The following is a 15,000-nucleotide window of genomic DNA, read 5'->3' on the forward strand; positions in this document are numbered from 1 at the left end:
AAATCCCGAAATTCGAAACTGCCCGTTATCCAATAAATGCCCAAAATTCCCAATAATAAACCAAAATCCCCTACACGATTAGTTACAAAGGCTTTTTGACAAGCATTCGATGCAATAGGTCGTGTGAACCAAAACCCTATTAATAGATAAGAACACATTCCAACCAACTCCCAAAAAATATAAATTTGTATCAAATTAGAACTAGTAACTAATCCCAACATTGAAGTATTGAAAAACTCATATAAGCAAAAAATCTCAAATAGCCTTGATCATGAGACATATAATTGTCACTATAAAAAAGAACCATAATTCCAACTGTAGTAATTAATACTGACAAAATAGAAGTAAGTGGGTCAATCAAGTGTCCGAATTCTAAAGAAAAATCATTATTGATAGTCCACGACCATATATATTGATAAATAAAACTGCTATTTATTTGGTGAATAGACAAGTCGATTGAAAAAATCATGACTATACTTAACAAGAAAAGGCTTGGAAAAGCCCACATACGACGAAGTTTTTTGTTGCCGCCGGAAATAGAGTCCCGCCCTATTAACATAGGAGCTGGGAATGTAACAAAAGGTATGATCCATGAATATTGATATATATGTTCCATAAAAAAACTTTTTGAATTGATAATTAATTGTTTCTTGTTTCTGATTCATCGGCTCTTATATCTTTTTAAATAAGTCAGTCAATAAAAAAAATATGTAAAACTTCAATCGAATTTTATATTCTTAATTATTCTGAATTTTCCAAAATACTTCACATACAAAATACTTCACATATTTAAATCAAAAAGTTAAAATTGGTCAAATCAAATAAATAAAAATATTAGTGAAAAAAAAAATAAATACTTATTACTTATTCTAAATCAAAAAATAAAATAAATTAAAATTTTATTATTAAAATTTTATTATTAATATTAATTACATTCCATAATTATTAAATATTAATTACATATACATAATTATTACATTAATTATTAATATTAATTTAATTACATAATTACAAGTTTTTATATACATAGAGAAAAGATAAAGAATTTTAACAATTATAAGAAAAGTAGTATTTTTTTCTTGATAGAAATAAAAAAGAAAGATGATTTTATCGGATCCTTACTGGATCAAAATAATTATTTTTTGAGTTCTTTTATTTTTTTTTTATTCAGAATTATTAACTAGTGGATTTTGGAACGGATTTATTGCCTTTCATTATGTTTGTAGAAAAGACTATCATATTTGAAACTTTTCCTTTACATAAGATAAAAGCAAAGAATTACTAAAATTTTTTCCTTTTTAACAAATTAATAGCCTCATTCAATTTGAAAATTTTAATTCAATTAGATATACTTTTTTTTCGAGTTTGACCAATTACTAGAAAAATGAAGTTAAAGTCTTTTTATTAGGATAAATCCAATTTAGAGTCTTAAACTTTATTGCTGTATTTTATTCCACGTATATATGGAATATAACGAAAAAGGCAGAAATAGAAAAAAAAAATAAGCGGATAGGCTTCTTTTTTGACAAGAGTATAATTGAGAGACTAAATACATAGATATAGTAAAGAACAATTTTGTTTTGAACAATAAATGTCTTTCACATCCAACTATAACAATAAACAACTTCTTTATTATGGCAGTTCCAAAAAAGCGCACTTCTAGATCAAAAAAGCGTATTCGAAAAAATATTTGGAAAAAAAAGGGATATTGGGCAGTATTGAAAGCTTTTTCATTAGCGAAATCTCTTTCTACAGGTAATTCAAAAAGTTTTTTTGTGCAACAAATAAAAAATAAAAGGTTGGAATAATCTGATTTGACTTGACACGAGAAAGGGTCTAATTTCGTTTATTGTTTATAATTTCTAATAATTTAGAATATAAATTTCTAATATAAAATAGAAATATATATAATATAGAATAGAAAATATATAAAATATATAGAAAATATATAAAAAGGATTTCCATTCTTTTTAATGTTTTGTTTTGAACTAATAAATATTAAATTACACTCCTTTGCTTTTTCATATGTAGACTAAAGAATTCTTTTTATACTGAATTCTAAAACTGGTACTTTTTGCAAAAAAGAAAAAAAAGAGAAGACACAAAGTTTCACCTTTCTTTTTATTGTTAGGATATTTTATCATTTTCGGGATGGGGATTATTATTTAAATTTTATTTTCCCCATCGACCCATTTGTCACAATCACAATACTAAACATTCATAAGTTTTTTCTTTTTATACTATTTGCATTCTTTTTATACTATTTGCATATAAAAGAAGAAATCTAAGACCTTTAGTCAAAAAAATTGACCGTTAAAATAATTGATTAAGTTTAAAATTTTTAACTTACTTAACAATTATTATATTTATATTATTCTAAATCGCTATATATAATAGATTCTTTGTTGCTTTCAATCTAATTAATAAAAAAAGCACCTTTTATCTTTAGATTTTCTCTTTAGAAAAAAATGTGTCAATTTTGAATGATCTACTTTATGCTTGATGCTTGCGCTTGAAATTAGAATGAATCAAGGCATGTATTAAATTTGAAATTAGATATTTGAAATTAGATAAGAGTTTTTTTTTTATTATTAACTGAATTTGGCTTCATTAATTTGAATGTTTCAAAAAAAAATATTGCATTGAATTGACTCCCTCAAGCTCGACGATTAAATAAAATGGATTATTATGATTTCGAGTAAGCCGCTATGGTGAAATCGGTAGACACGCTGCTCTTAGGAAGCAGTGCTAGAGCATCTCGGTTCGAGTCCGAGTGGCGGCATAACATCCTGTAATTATCAAAAGGATACAATAAATCCTATAATGAATTCAATTCCTGATTTCACCATAGCGGCTTACTTTTCTAATTAAAGAGCCTTTTTATTTTATTTATTATTATTAATTTATTAATTTAAAATTTTTTAAAAATTTTATGATATTTTCAACTTTAGAACATATATTAACTCATATATCTTTTTCAGTCGTGTCACTTGTAATTACAATTCATTTGATAACTTTAGTAGTCGATGAATTCGTTGAACTATATGATTCGTCAGAAAAGGGCATGATAACCACTTTTTCTGTATAACAGGATTATTAGTTACTCGTTGGATTTCTGGGGGACATTTACCATTAAGCGATTTATATGAATCATTAATCTTTCTTTCATGGGCTTTTTCCATTATTCATATGGTTCCGTATTTTAAAAAACATAAAAATTATTTAAGCGCAATAACCGCCCCAAGTACTTTTTTTACCCAAGGGTTTGCTACTTCAGGCCTTTTAACTAACACGCATCAATCCAAAATCTTAGTGCCTGCCTCCAATCCCAGTGGTTAATGATGCACGTAAGTATGATGATATTGGGCTATGCAGCTCTTTTGTGTGGATCATTATTATCAGTAGCATTTCTAGTAATCACATTTCGAAAAATCATAAGAATTGTTGATGTTGATAAAAGCAATAATTTATTAAATGATTCATTTTCCTTTAGCTTTAGTGGGATACAATATATGATGGAAAGAAAGAATGTTTTAAAAAATATTTCTTTTCTTTCTTCTAGGAATTATTACAGGTTTCAATTGATTCAACAATTAGATGACTGGGGTTATCGTATTATAAGTATAGGGTTTATCTTTTAACCATAGGTATTCTTTCGGGAGCAGTCTGGGCTAATGAAGCATGGGGATCATATTGAATTGGGACCCCAAGGAAACTTGGGCATTTATTACGTGGACCATATTCGCAATTTATTTTCATACTCGAACAAATAAAAATTTTGAGGGTTTAAATTCCGCAATTGTCGCTTCTATTGGTTTTCTTATAATTTGGATATGCTATTTTGGAGTTAATTTATTAGGAATAGGACTACATAGTTATGGTTCATTTACATTAACAATTAACATCTAATTGAATTGAAGAAAGGAAAGGGTCTGACGGATGCAACTATATGGGGCAGCAAAGCATATATACAAAAAGCTTCGGGTAAACCGTTGAGAACCTTTTGAATCATTATATTACTTGATTCAAAAAGTCATTATATTACTTGATTCAAAAAGTTCTCACAAATGCCAAAATATTTAGTTACAATTCCGTTTTTTTTTACTTAAACTTAAATTTAAGAGACGAAAAATAAGTTTTTTCCTTGTATAACATAACGATTTTAAAAATGAAAAATCATAGGATTTCTTTTCATTTTGAGTTTTATTTAGAAAAACTATCTATAAAAATAATTAGATAGAAGAGCTTCGACCCTGTCAACTGATAATGAAAAAAGGAAATCCGGATAAATACCAATACCTATTACAGGCAGAAGGATAGAGATCGAAACAAATAACTCCCTCGGTCCAGAATCAAAAAATAAGAGTTTGGAGCATTAAACAGCTTGTATCCATAAAACATCTGGCGTAACATAGATAATAAATAAATAGGAGTTAATATCATTCCAACTGCCATTCCAAAAGTAATTACTATTTTTGACATTAAAAGATATTTTTGGCCGGTAATTATTCCAAAAAATACTGCCAATTCCGCAAAAAAACCGCTCATGCCTGGTAATGCAAGGGAAGCTAGTGATAAGATACTGAATGTCGTGAATATTTTTGGCATTAGTGTAGCCATTCCGCCCATTTCATCAAGATACACACGACGTATTCTATCATAACCCGTTCCTGCTAAGAAAAAAAGTGCAGCGCCAATAAACCCATGTGATATTATTTGTAAATGGCTCCATTGAGTCCCATATCACTTATAGAGCAAATTCCTATAATTATGAAACCCATATGAGATACAGAAGAATAGGCTATTCTTTTTTTTAAATTTCGTTGACCAGGAGATGTTGAAGCTGCATAGATTATTTGCATGACGCCTACTATTATCAACCAGGGAGAAAAGATAGAATGAGCATGAGGTAATAATTCCATATTGATTCGAACCAACCCATACGCCCCCATTTTTAATAAGATTCCGGCTAGAAGCATACAAGTACTGTAATGTGCTTCCCCATGGGTGTCTGGTAACCATATATGTAAGGGTATAATCGGTAATTTGACAGCAAAAGCAATAAGAAATCCAATATAAAAAAATATTTCTAGCGCCACAGGATATGATTGATTGGCTGATGTTTCAAAATTGAATCTTGGTTCATTGGAACCATATAAAGCGATACCCAAAGCTCCCATTAATAAAAAAACGGAACCCCCGGCAGTATACAAAATAAACTTTGTAGCTGAATACAGACGTTTCTTTCCCCCCCACATGGATAGAAGTAGATAAATGGGAATTAATTCTAACTCCCACATGATAAAAAAAAGCAAAAGATCTTGAGAAGAAAATAATCCTATTTGACCACTATACATTGCTAACATCAGAAAATTAAATAAGCGGGAATCACGAGTAATTGGCCAAGCCGCTAAAGTAGCTAAAGTGGTGATAAATCCTGTCAGTAAAATAGGGCTTAAAGAAAATCCATCTATTCCCAATCTCCAGTAAAAATCAAAAAATTGGATCCATTTATAATCTTCTGTTAATTGGATTAATGGGTCGTCCAATTGGAAATAATAAGAGAACGCATAAGTCATTAAAAGGAGTTCTAAAATACATATAAACAAAGTATACCACCTAATTACCTTATTTCCTCTATGGGGGAAAAAGAAAATTAAGGAACCCGCAGATATCGGTAAAACTACAAATATTGTTAACCAAGGAAAAGAATTCGTGGTAAAGGCAAGATACATTTGGACTAGAAAAACCCGTACTCGAAAAACATAATATATATATATTTTTGTATTTTTTGTTTTTCGAGTACGGGTTTTTGTCGGTAAACATAAAATCAAATGCATTCAAGTGGATTTTTCTGAAAAGTATCAATAAGCTAGACCCATGCTTCGGGTTGTTTCATGCCATAAATAAACTCGAACACTCAAGAAATCAGTTGGACAGGCGGATTCACATCTCTTACAACCAACACAGTCTTCTGTTCTTGGAGCAGAAGCGATTTGCTTAGATTTACACCCATCCCAAGGTATCATTTCTAATACATCTGTGGGGCAGGCTCGGACACATTGAGTACACCCTATACATGTATCATAAATCTTTACTGAATGCGACATTGGATTTCTAAATTTTTTAACGTCATAAAATTTCAATCTAGTTAATTTCTAAATGAATCATCATATATTTAGACACCAGACGAATCAATGATTTATCAGAATTTTTCTATTGAATTCTGGATCGACTCGTGAGATAGGGCCAGGATACTTTAATTTCGTACGTTTTCGCAAACATGATCGGATAAGTTACGTATCATACATGCCAACTTGAATTAATGAATATGAAAATTATATTCTATATGATTAATCCTACTTATTCAACAAATTCGATTGATTGATACGGATTGATTTTCTGTTACGATAAATTGACGAAACGATAGCTGGTCCAATAGCTGCTTCAGCGGCTGCAATAGCTATAACAAAAATTGAAAAAATATTTCCCTTTAATTGGCGACTATCAAAAAAATCAGAAAATGTTACGAAATTTATATTAACTGCATTCAGTATAAGTTCAAGGCACATAAGGGCTCTAACCATATTTCTACTCGTGATCAATCCATAGATACCGATAGAAAATAAATAGGCACTCAAAACGAGTACATGTTCGAGCATCATTGACCAACTCCTTATCAATTTCGATTTATTTCAATATGAACAACAATTCAACATCAACAGATTGGATTGACTAGAATAAGAATATCCAAAGTACAGAACAAAGAAATATATGGATAATAGATCAAATATGGATAATAGAATAATAGATCAAATAAAAGAATTTATACATAAATAATCTTTAAATGGAATTGAAAGAAAATAAATGTGATAACATAGAACAAATAGATTGGGGTTACTAATTCTAAAGATTTATTGCTGACGAGCCGCAGCAATCGCACCTATCAAAGCAACTAAAAGAATTATTGAAATGAATTCGAACGGAAGAAAAAAATCTGTTGATAAATGAATTCCAATTTGTTGACCATTACTTATTAAATCTTGTTCTATAATCTGATTTGTTTTTGTAGTCCAAATAATCCCGTACCATGACGTATCTGGAATAATAGTAATTAGTGAAACAAAAATACTTGTACAAATTAAGGAAGTAACCTGGTTCCAACAGTCCAAAGATTAAAATCTTTGTAATATTCTGAACCATTCATGAACATCACGGCAAATATAATTAAAACGTTTATGGCTCCCACATAAATAAGGAGCTGCGCAGCAGCTACAAAATGAGAGTTTGATAAAATATAGAATAAAGATATACAAACAAGAACCAATCCCAATGAAAAGGCAGAATAAATTGGGTTGGTAAGTAATACCACTCCTAGACCTCCTAATATAAGACCTAATCCCATAAAAAATAAAAGAAAATCATGTATTAGTCCAGGCAAATCCATTGCACGTAAAATAAGAGATAAAAAAATTGAATTGTTTTTTCATGACCTTATTGACCTGACCAGGAAAAACTTATTTATAATAGGTTCTAAACCCTAAGGGGTGAAAATTACTATAGGTACAGCTATTGTATGAATCTCATTCTTTCTCGAAAAAGGCATTCTAAATTAAATTTTAGAAATAATTATGGCTAGAATTACGCATATATTAATAGATTTTCACAAAAAAATAAAGCCGCGATGCAATTCTGACCAATCAAGTCAATAGTTGGAATTTGTAATTTTTGTATTTATTGACCAAGAAAAATAAAAAAAAAACCTATTGCAGCCCTTTTAGATCAAAAACAGAATTTTAGTTTAATAATTGTACTTTTAATCAATCAAAGCGGGTTATCTTTTTGTTTCTAGTTGAATTCAAAATTGTTCGAATTGTATAATCGTCGACTACTGACATTGGTAAACGACCTAAAGCAATTTGATTATAATTCAATTCGTGACGATCATAAGTGGAAAGTTCATATTCTTCAGTCATTGATAAACAATTTGTTGGATAATACTCAACACAGTTGCCACAAAATATACAGATTCCGAAATCAATACTGTAATTAAGCAACCGTTTCTTTCTGAATGTCAGTTTCCAATTTCCAATCAACAACAGGTAGATCTATAGGACATACCCGAACACATACTTCACAAGCAATGCATTTATCAAATTCAAATGGATTCGACCGCGGAAACGCTCCGATGTGATTAATTTTCATAAGGATATTGAATAGTTACAGGTAAACGATTTGCATGGGATAAGGTAATCATGAAACTTTGACCAATATACCGTGCAACTCGTATGGTTTGTTGCCCATAATTCATGAACCCAGTTACCATGGGAAACATATCGTGAATATTTATGAATGATTTTCTATTTGTTTTTTCTCTTATTTGAATTTGAAAACAAGCCATGAATATAGAAAAATATTCCTTTTTATTCTTTTACAGCGAAAGGAGTTGGAAAGAGGTTGTTAATAAGAGATTGCCGAGAGAAATAGGTAAAAGAAATTTCCATCCAAGATTTAAAAGTTGGTCCATTCTTAGTCTAGGTAAAGTCCATCTTGTTGTGATAGGAATGAACAAGAACAAATAAGTTTTAACCAATGTAATACAGATACCGATTGTTGTTCCAAAACTCCACCTATTTTATTTGTTTCCAAAAGGCTCAGGAACGAATATATATGGAATAGAGATATTCCAACCGCCCAAGTAAAGAACTGTTACAAATAATGAAGAAACTAATAAGTTTAGATAGGAAGCAATATAAAATAAACCAAATTTGATACCTGAATATTCGGTTTGATAACCTGCTACTAATTCTTCTTCTGCTCTGGTAAATCAAAAGGTAATCTCTCACATTCTGCTAGAGAAGAAATAAAAAAAATGATAAATCCTATAGGTTGACGCCACAAATTCCACCCCAAAAAACCCGATTTTGATTGTGCCTCAACTATATCAACTGTACTTGAACTGTTAGATAATCATAGTCGGCGAGAACATCACTGTTCCCATCGCTATTACAGAACCGTACATGAGATTCTCACCTCATACAGCTCCTCGAAGGCCATAAATAAATTTAAGGAGATCGTATTATTTATTTTGCTATATTTGTAGGATATATAGGATCAAAATAAAATAAATCTATCGACGTTCCAAAATTCGCGCAATGAAATTCTATCTGTTATAATACTCACAAAAAAGTACTCTGAATTGATCTCATCCTTTAATAGTTTCAATTTTTCTTCTTGAGTAATAACTTCAAAATTTTCAATAAAATACTCTTTATTACTCTTTCTAATTTATTTAAAAAAATATTCTTTGTAAAACTACAAAGAGATATTTCAACCTATTGTTTTTGATTACGAAAAAGAATTAGATATTCCGAATTATGATACGAATTCCATCTATATGAATATAGATATAGGAAAAAAGCAGAAAAAAGATTGATTTTTTATTGTAATTAGATTTAGATTCTTTTTTTTTCGTTCCTATTCTTCTTCTGAAAAAAAAAGAAAAAGGGGATTCAAAAAGGGAAAGGATTATTTCGTTCCTGATAGTCATTTCTTTAATCGGTGGACAGGAGCATACTCTGAATCGGAATCATGGGGAGTACTGCCTGATCATTTCTACCAACTTAAAGCCCCAATTAATATACTTTTCTATTTTGCGGAAATATCCTTTTAGATAGATAATTAAAATTTTAGATAGATAATTAAAATAGATAATTAAAAAAAATCTCTATTACTAATCCTTTGTGTATCTTGGTGTTCCTAACCGTCCACTCATTTTTGTTCAATCGCCTGTTAGCATTATGGTAATACATATAAATTAAATGATAGTAAAAACTCAATAAGGTTGATCTTTGAGCCCGCTTCAAGCCAGGATGACTAATCAACCAATCTTGGGACAAACAGTCTTCTTTTCTTATGTTTATTTCTATTTTACTCTTGTACATAGGAAATGAGTCTTCATTTTTTTACTGCAAATTTACAAGCTGTTTTCTTTCACTCATATAACTATTCAATTTAGTTCCTTAACCCAAATGATGAATAAAAAATGAAGATATCTATTCAACTGATTTCGCCTTCTTCCTAAAAAAGAAAGGAATAGGGAAAAGTTTATGTTTCCAACGAATCACACGTAGAGATATGGATAACACACAAAGAGTTAATGGTATTTCATAACTAATCGATTGAGCAGCAGCTCGTAGACCACCCAAAAAAGAATATTTATTATTTGATCCATATCCTGACATAAGAAGTCCAATGGGAGCAATACTTGAAATGGCAATCCATAAAAAAACACCAATATTTAGATCAGTTAAAACAAGGTGATAGCCAAAAGGAATTACTGAATAGCTTAATAGAGTTGATATGACTGCTATGGATGGTCCGATACTGAATAAACGAGTATCCCCCCTAGAGGGAAAAAGATTCTCTTTAAAAAGTAGTTTTGTGCCATCCGCTAGAGCTTGAAGAATTCCTAAAGGACCGGCATATTCAGGTCCAATACGTTGTTGTATCCCTGCAGATATTTCTCTTCTAACCATACAATTACCAGTATGCCTGTCGTGATTCCCAATACAAGAATCAAAATAGGGACAAACACCCATATAATTCCATAGACCTCGTTTAAGGATTCTAATCTAGAAAAAGAATTGATAGCGTGTACTTCTGTTGTATCAATTATCATTTCAACGATCAACTTCTCCCATAATGATATCTATACTACCTAGTATTGTCATAATATCGGCCAATTTCATTCTTTTAACTAATTCGGGAAGAATTTGCAAATTGATAAAACCTGGCGGGCGAATTTTCCATCTCCAAGGAAAACCACTCTGATCCCCTATCAGAAAAATCCCCAATTCTCCTTTTGGGGCTTCTGACTCTCACATAAAGTTCTTGTTTCGGTAATTCAAAAGTAGGAGAAGTTTTTTTACTAATGAATCGATATTCGAAATCGTTCCATTCTGGATCCCTTTCAAAACGTCGGGTTTCTAAATTCTCATAGGGCCCCCCCGGGATTCCTTCCAGAGCCTGTTGAATAATTTTTATAGATTCCATCATTTCACCGATTCGGACTAAATAACGAGCTAATGAATCTCCTTCTTTTTGCCACTGGACTTCCCAATCAAATTCGTCGTAACACTCATAATGATCAACTTGACGAAGATCCCATTGTACTCCGGAAGCTCGTAGCATTGGTCCGGATAAACCCCAATTTATTGCTTCCTCTGCACCAACAATACCTACTCCTTCAACTCGTTCTAAAAAAATAGGATTTCGCGTAATAAGTTTTTGATATTCAGCAATTCCTGCTAAAAAATAATCGCAAAAATCCAAACATTTATCTATCCATCCATGAGGTAGATCGGCCGCTACTCCCCCGATACGAAAATAATTATGCATCATTCTCATACCGGTGGCAGCTTCGAATAAATCATATACTAACTCTCTTCTCTAAAAATATAAAAGAAAGGAGTCTGTGCACCAATATCCGCCATAAACGGACCAAGCCATAACAAATGAGAAGCTATACGACCCAATTCCAACATAATTACTCTGATATAGCTAGCTCTTTTAGGCACTTGAATATTTCCTAACAGTTCTGGACCATTTACTGTTATTGCTTCTGTGAACATAGTAGCCAAATAATCCCAGCGTGTTACATAGGGCAAATATTGTATAATTGTTCGATTTTCCGCAATTTTTTCCATCCCTCTGTGTAAATAACCTAAAATTGGTTCGCAGTCAATAACATCTTCACCGTCTAGAGTAACGATGAGTCGAAGAACACCATGCATTGATGGGTGGTGGGGACCCATATTGACTATCATAAGGTCTTTTCGTGTAGCTGATACATTCATAGGGGTTTCCTCGATCCATTTTTTCATGAATTACTGAAAACAAAAAGAAGTTCATATTAAGATTTAAGAAATCAAATAATTCAAAAAAACTCTTCACATTAACGAGTTTTTGACTCCCGAATATCCAACCGGCTAATTAATTCTTTATAACGTACTCTATTTTTCTTTGCTAAATAAGACAGCAGTCGTTGCCGTTTTCCTAGAATTTTCCGCAAACCTCTCTGAGATAAATAGTCTTTTCTATGCAATTCCAAATGTGAAGTAAGTCTTCGTATCTTATTAGTGAAACTTACTATTTGAAATTCAACAGATCCTTTGTTTTCGTCTTTTTCTTCTTGTGAAATAACTGAAATGAATGAATTTTTTACCATAAAATAACCCACCTTTTTTTAATTAAGATTAAGATGTTTTTATTTTTATTGATCAGTAATAATAAAAAAATCAATATTGTATTAATAAATAATAATAAATAATAATGTCAGTTCATTTGAATTTGATATACACAAAAATCTTTACTTTGTTAGTAATTCAAGTTACTAATTCAAAATTTTGTCAAATAAAATTGCAAATTTCTCATTAATCAATCCAATTTTTTATTTTTTTATTTTTTTTTTATAATTTTTTTATTCGGTTATAGATACAAAAAGATGATATATTTCTTCGCTTACAAAAGAGAACAAAATTCTACCTAAAATGAAAAGTCAAAAAATGCCATTGATTCATTTCTAGATCAAGTATCCTATGGGATATAGGAAAAATGCACCCTTACCATTACAAAATTTCAACCGCGGATAGATACATATCCTTACCATACCGAACCGGCTGGAATTATTAGTGTCGAACCAATAACGATTCATACAAGCTAAATCTTCTAATCGAAAATGGGGCCAAAGAAAAAATTTGAATTTAATTAGTTTATTTTTCTCTTTATCAAAATCTTTGCTTTTATCAAAAACGGGACCACAGTTTTTTTTGTTATTACCAGTGCAAATTTTGGTATTTATATAAATATTAATATTGTTTTTATTTTTTAAATTGAAAGAAATTAGAATTCTTAATTCTCTACGACGTTTCGGGGATAAAACATTTTCGGGAACAAGTAAATCATAACCATTTTTGTCTCTATTTCCAATTATACCTTGCTGCCTTTCAATAGAAATAGAATCGATTTTATCTCTGTATTGTTGATTTATTTGTTGTTTGTTCTTATGAAATAATAAGATACTTATGGTTTGATACAAAAGAAATTGTCCATTATTTTTTACCGATAGACGAATAGGTTCGATAGTAAATATTCTCTTTTTCATCAATTCTGTAAGAGTTAAATCCTTCTGAATCATCAAAATATTCAGACTTATTTCTTGCCTTTGAATAGAAGATATAATAATTTCGCGTGGATTTGTCAGTTTAAGCAGGAGACAATATACTTTGATATTATTGATTATTTTTTGATTTAAAGAACCATTCCATCTTAATTGAAAATATAAATATCGTTTTAGAAAGAAATCAAGTTCTACTTCCGTATGACTTTTGTTTTTCTTTTATGTCTATGTTTTTCACATCTAATTCCATATAATCTTTTCAATATCTTTTTTGATTGGATGAATTGACTTCTTGATCTTGGTGAATTGTAATAAAAAAATCTTTTTTTATCCATTTTCCCAATTATTTGATACTTAGTAGTCTTAGTATTTTTTTTATGTTCGCTTCCGGTATCGATCCAGGATTCAATCTCGACCTTCTCTCTAAGACAAAAATTGAGAATTTTCCAATCAAAATATTTTCTATCTGGGCTTTTCGCCATATCGATAATATCATCTTCCGCTAGATAATTATTGATAGGAATACCTTCTAACATGTCGAAAAAGTTACTTTTATTTGTGTTGTAATTATAAGAAATCTTTGTTTATTATTTATTTGTAATGGTGATCCATAAATATATGAGTCCTTCTTATTTTCATAATTAATAGATTTATATGATAAAAGATTATATTTATAGTGTTTTTTAAAATTATCTTTTTGATTCGGTAATGAGTCTGCCTCAAAATCCTTTTTTTTTTCGTAATGAATTAATTTGTCTTTTCATATAAATTCCATTTGTTTAATTTTTGTTTTGAACCATAGGGTGTTGGTATTGATTGATTCTATTTCGCCATTTTTGTGGTATTAATCTAGACCATCTAATCTGAGATAAATCGTATTTATATTGATAATGACTCCTTAACCAGTTTTTCCATTGATTCATTACAGAATTTCTAACATTTTTTTCTTTTAATTCGAAATTAAATAGCCCTTGGACTCTAAAATAATCCTTTATTTCATTCTTTAAAAAAAGTCCATGATATTGAAGGATAGATCTTAACTTATATAAGTTAATAATTTTGATTTGTGATAATTTGTAAAATACATATGCTTGTGACAAGGAGGATATGTCGCAAAGAATCTGTGAATTCTTATTAATAACATCAATATTGCTATTATTAAGTGACTTTTGATATTTATAATCGAAATAAAGTGAATTGTATTTTGGTTTGTTTTATCAATTTTTTTTTATTTTCTTCATTATTGTAAATGTATTTAGTAACAATTTTTTTGTTGATTCAAGAAAAGCTGTGCATTGATCCTCGGAATATTAATGATACCTAAAAAGATATCTATGTATATCCTTTCAATCAAAATTTTTATAAAAAAATGGAATTTATGCGCTAATTGCGCATTTCTTCTTTTTAATATCTGTGAAATATTTTTTGATGATTTTAATTTTAATGTTTTAGCATTATAACTTATTTTGTTAGGACTAATATTTATCTCCGAGGTTATAATTTTTTTTCCTTTCTTTGAAATTTTTTCTATTTGATTTAAGATTATCTTTCGTCTAGCAGAAAGATCTTTCATTTTTTTTTCTGTCAGTGAAAAATTTGTCCAAACCATAGATCGCGTTGAGGTGGACATTTTCTGACTCGCCCGATTATTCTTATTGATTAGCGAATCTTTTTCTTTTTTAGTTGCATTCAATTCATATACTTCTTTAACTCCAGATAATAGAATTCGGTTTCTTTTGATTTTCAAATTTGTTTATTTTGTTTATTATGTCTTTCGAAAAAAAGAGTTTTGGATGACCCAGTTTGCTTTTTCTTTGATA

The 15,000-nt window shown here is 29.9% G+C and overlaps 3 protein-coding genes and 3 pseudogenes across 3 annotated transcripts in view; all 6 read right to left on the bottom strand.

Annotated features, from left to right (window-relative positions):
- Positions 1-395, bottom strand: part of LOC125368912 (NAD(P)H-quinone oxidoreductase subunit 5, chloroplastic-like) — a 2,076-nt gene extending 1,681 nt beyond the window's left edge. Inside the window, exon 1 of the mRNA XM_048370365.1 lies at positions 1-395. This exon is cut by the window's left edge and continues 1,681 nt beyond it. Within this exon, the coding sequence (XP_048226322.1) occupies positions 1-221 (221 nt within the window). The 5' untranslated portion in view covers positions 222-395.
- Positions 396-7,805: 7,410 nt separating this feature from the next.
- On the bottom strand, positions 7,806-8,442 carry LOC125368894 (annotated as a pseudogene).
- A 182-nt stretch (positions 8,443-8,624) lies between these two features.
- Positions 8,625-10,681, bottom strand: LOC125368892 (NAD(P)H-quinone oxidoreductase subunit 1, chloroplastic-like). Its single transcript, XM_048370359.1, is given in 4 exon segments — positions 8,625-8,817; positions 8,820-8,969; positions 10,130-10,531; positions 10,534-10,681. Coding segments are annotated over 4 exon segments (882 nt in total). The 3' UTR covers positions 8,625-8,635.
- On the bottom strand, positions 10,675-11,995 carry LOC125368891 (NAD(P)H-quinone oxidoreductase subunit H, chloroplastic-like). Its single transcript, XM_048370358.1, is given in 3 exon segments — positions 10,675-10,874; positions 10,876-11,450; positions 11,453-11,995. Coding segments are annotated over 3 exon segments (1,200 nt in total). The 5' UTR covers positions 11,886-11,995; the 3' UTR covers positions 10,675-10,682.
- A 467-nt stretch (positions 11,996-12,462) lies between these two features.
- Positions 12,463-13,430, bottom strand: LOC125368904 (annotated as a pseudogene).
- A 117-nt stretch (positions 13,431-13,547) lies between these two features.
- Positions 13,548-14,382, bottom strand: LOC125368905 (annotated as a pseudogene).
- Positions 14,383-15,000: the final 618 nt, after the last annotated feature.

The sequence above is a fragment of the Ricinus communis genome, unplaced genomic scaffold (assembly GCF_019578655.1).
Source record: "Ricinus communis isolate WT05 ecotype wild-type unplaced genomic scaffold, ASM1957865v1 Ctg22, whole genome shotgun sequence".
Taxonomy (NCBI): domain Eukaryota; kingdom Viridiplantae; phylum Streptophyta; class Magnoliopsida; order Malpighiales; family Euphorbiaceae; genus Ricinus; species Ricinus communis.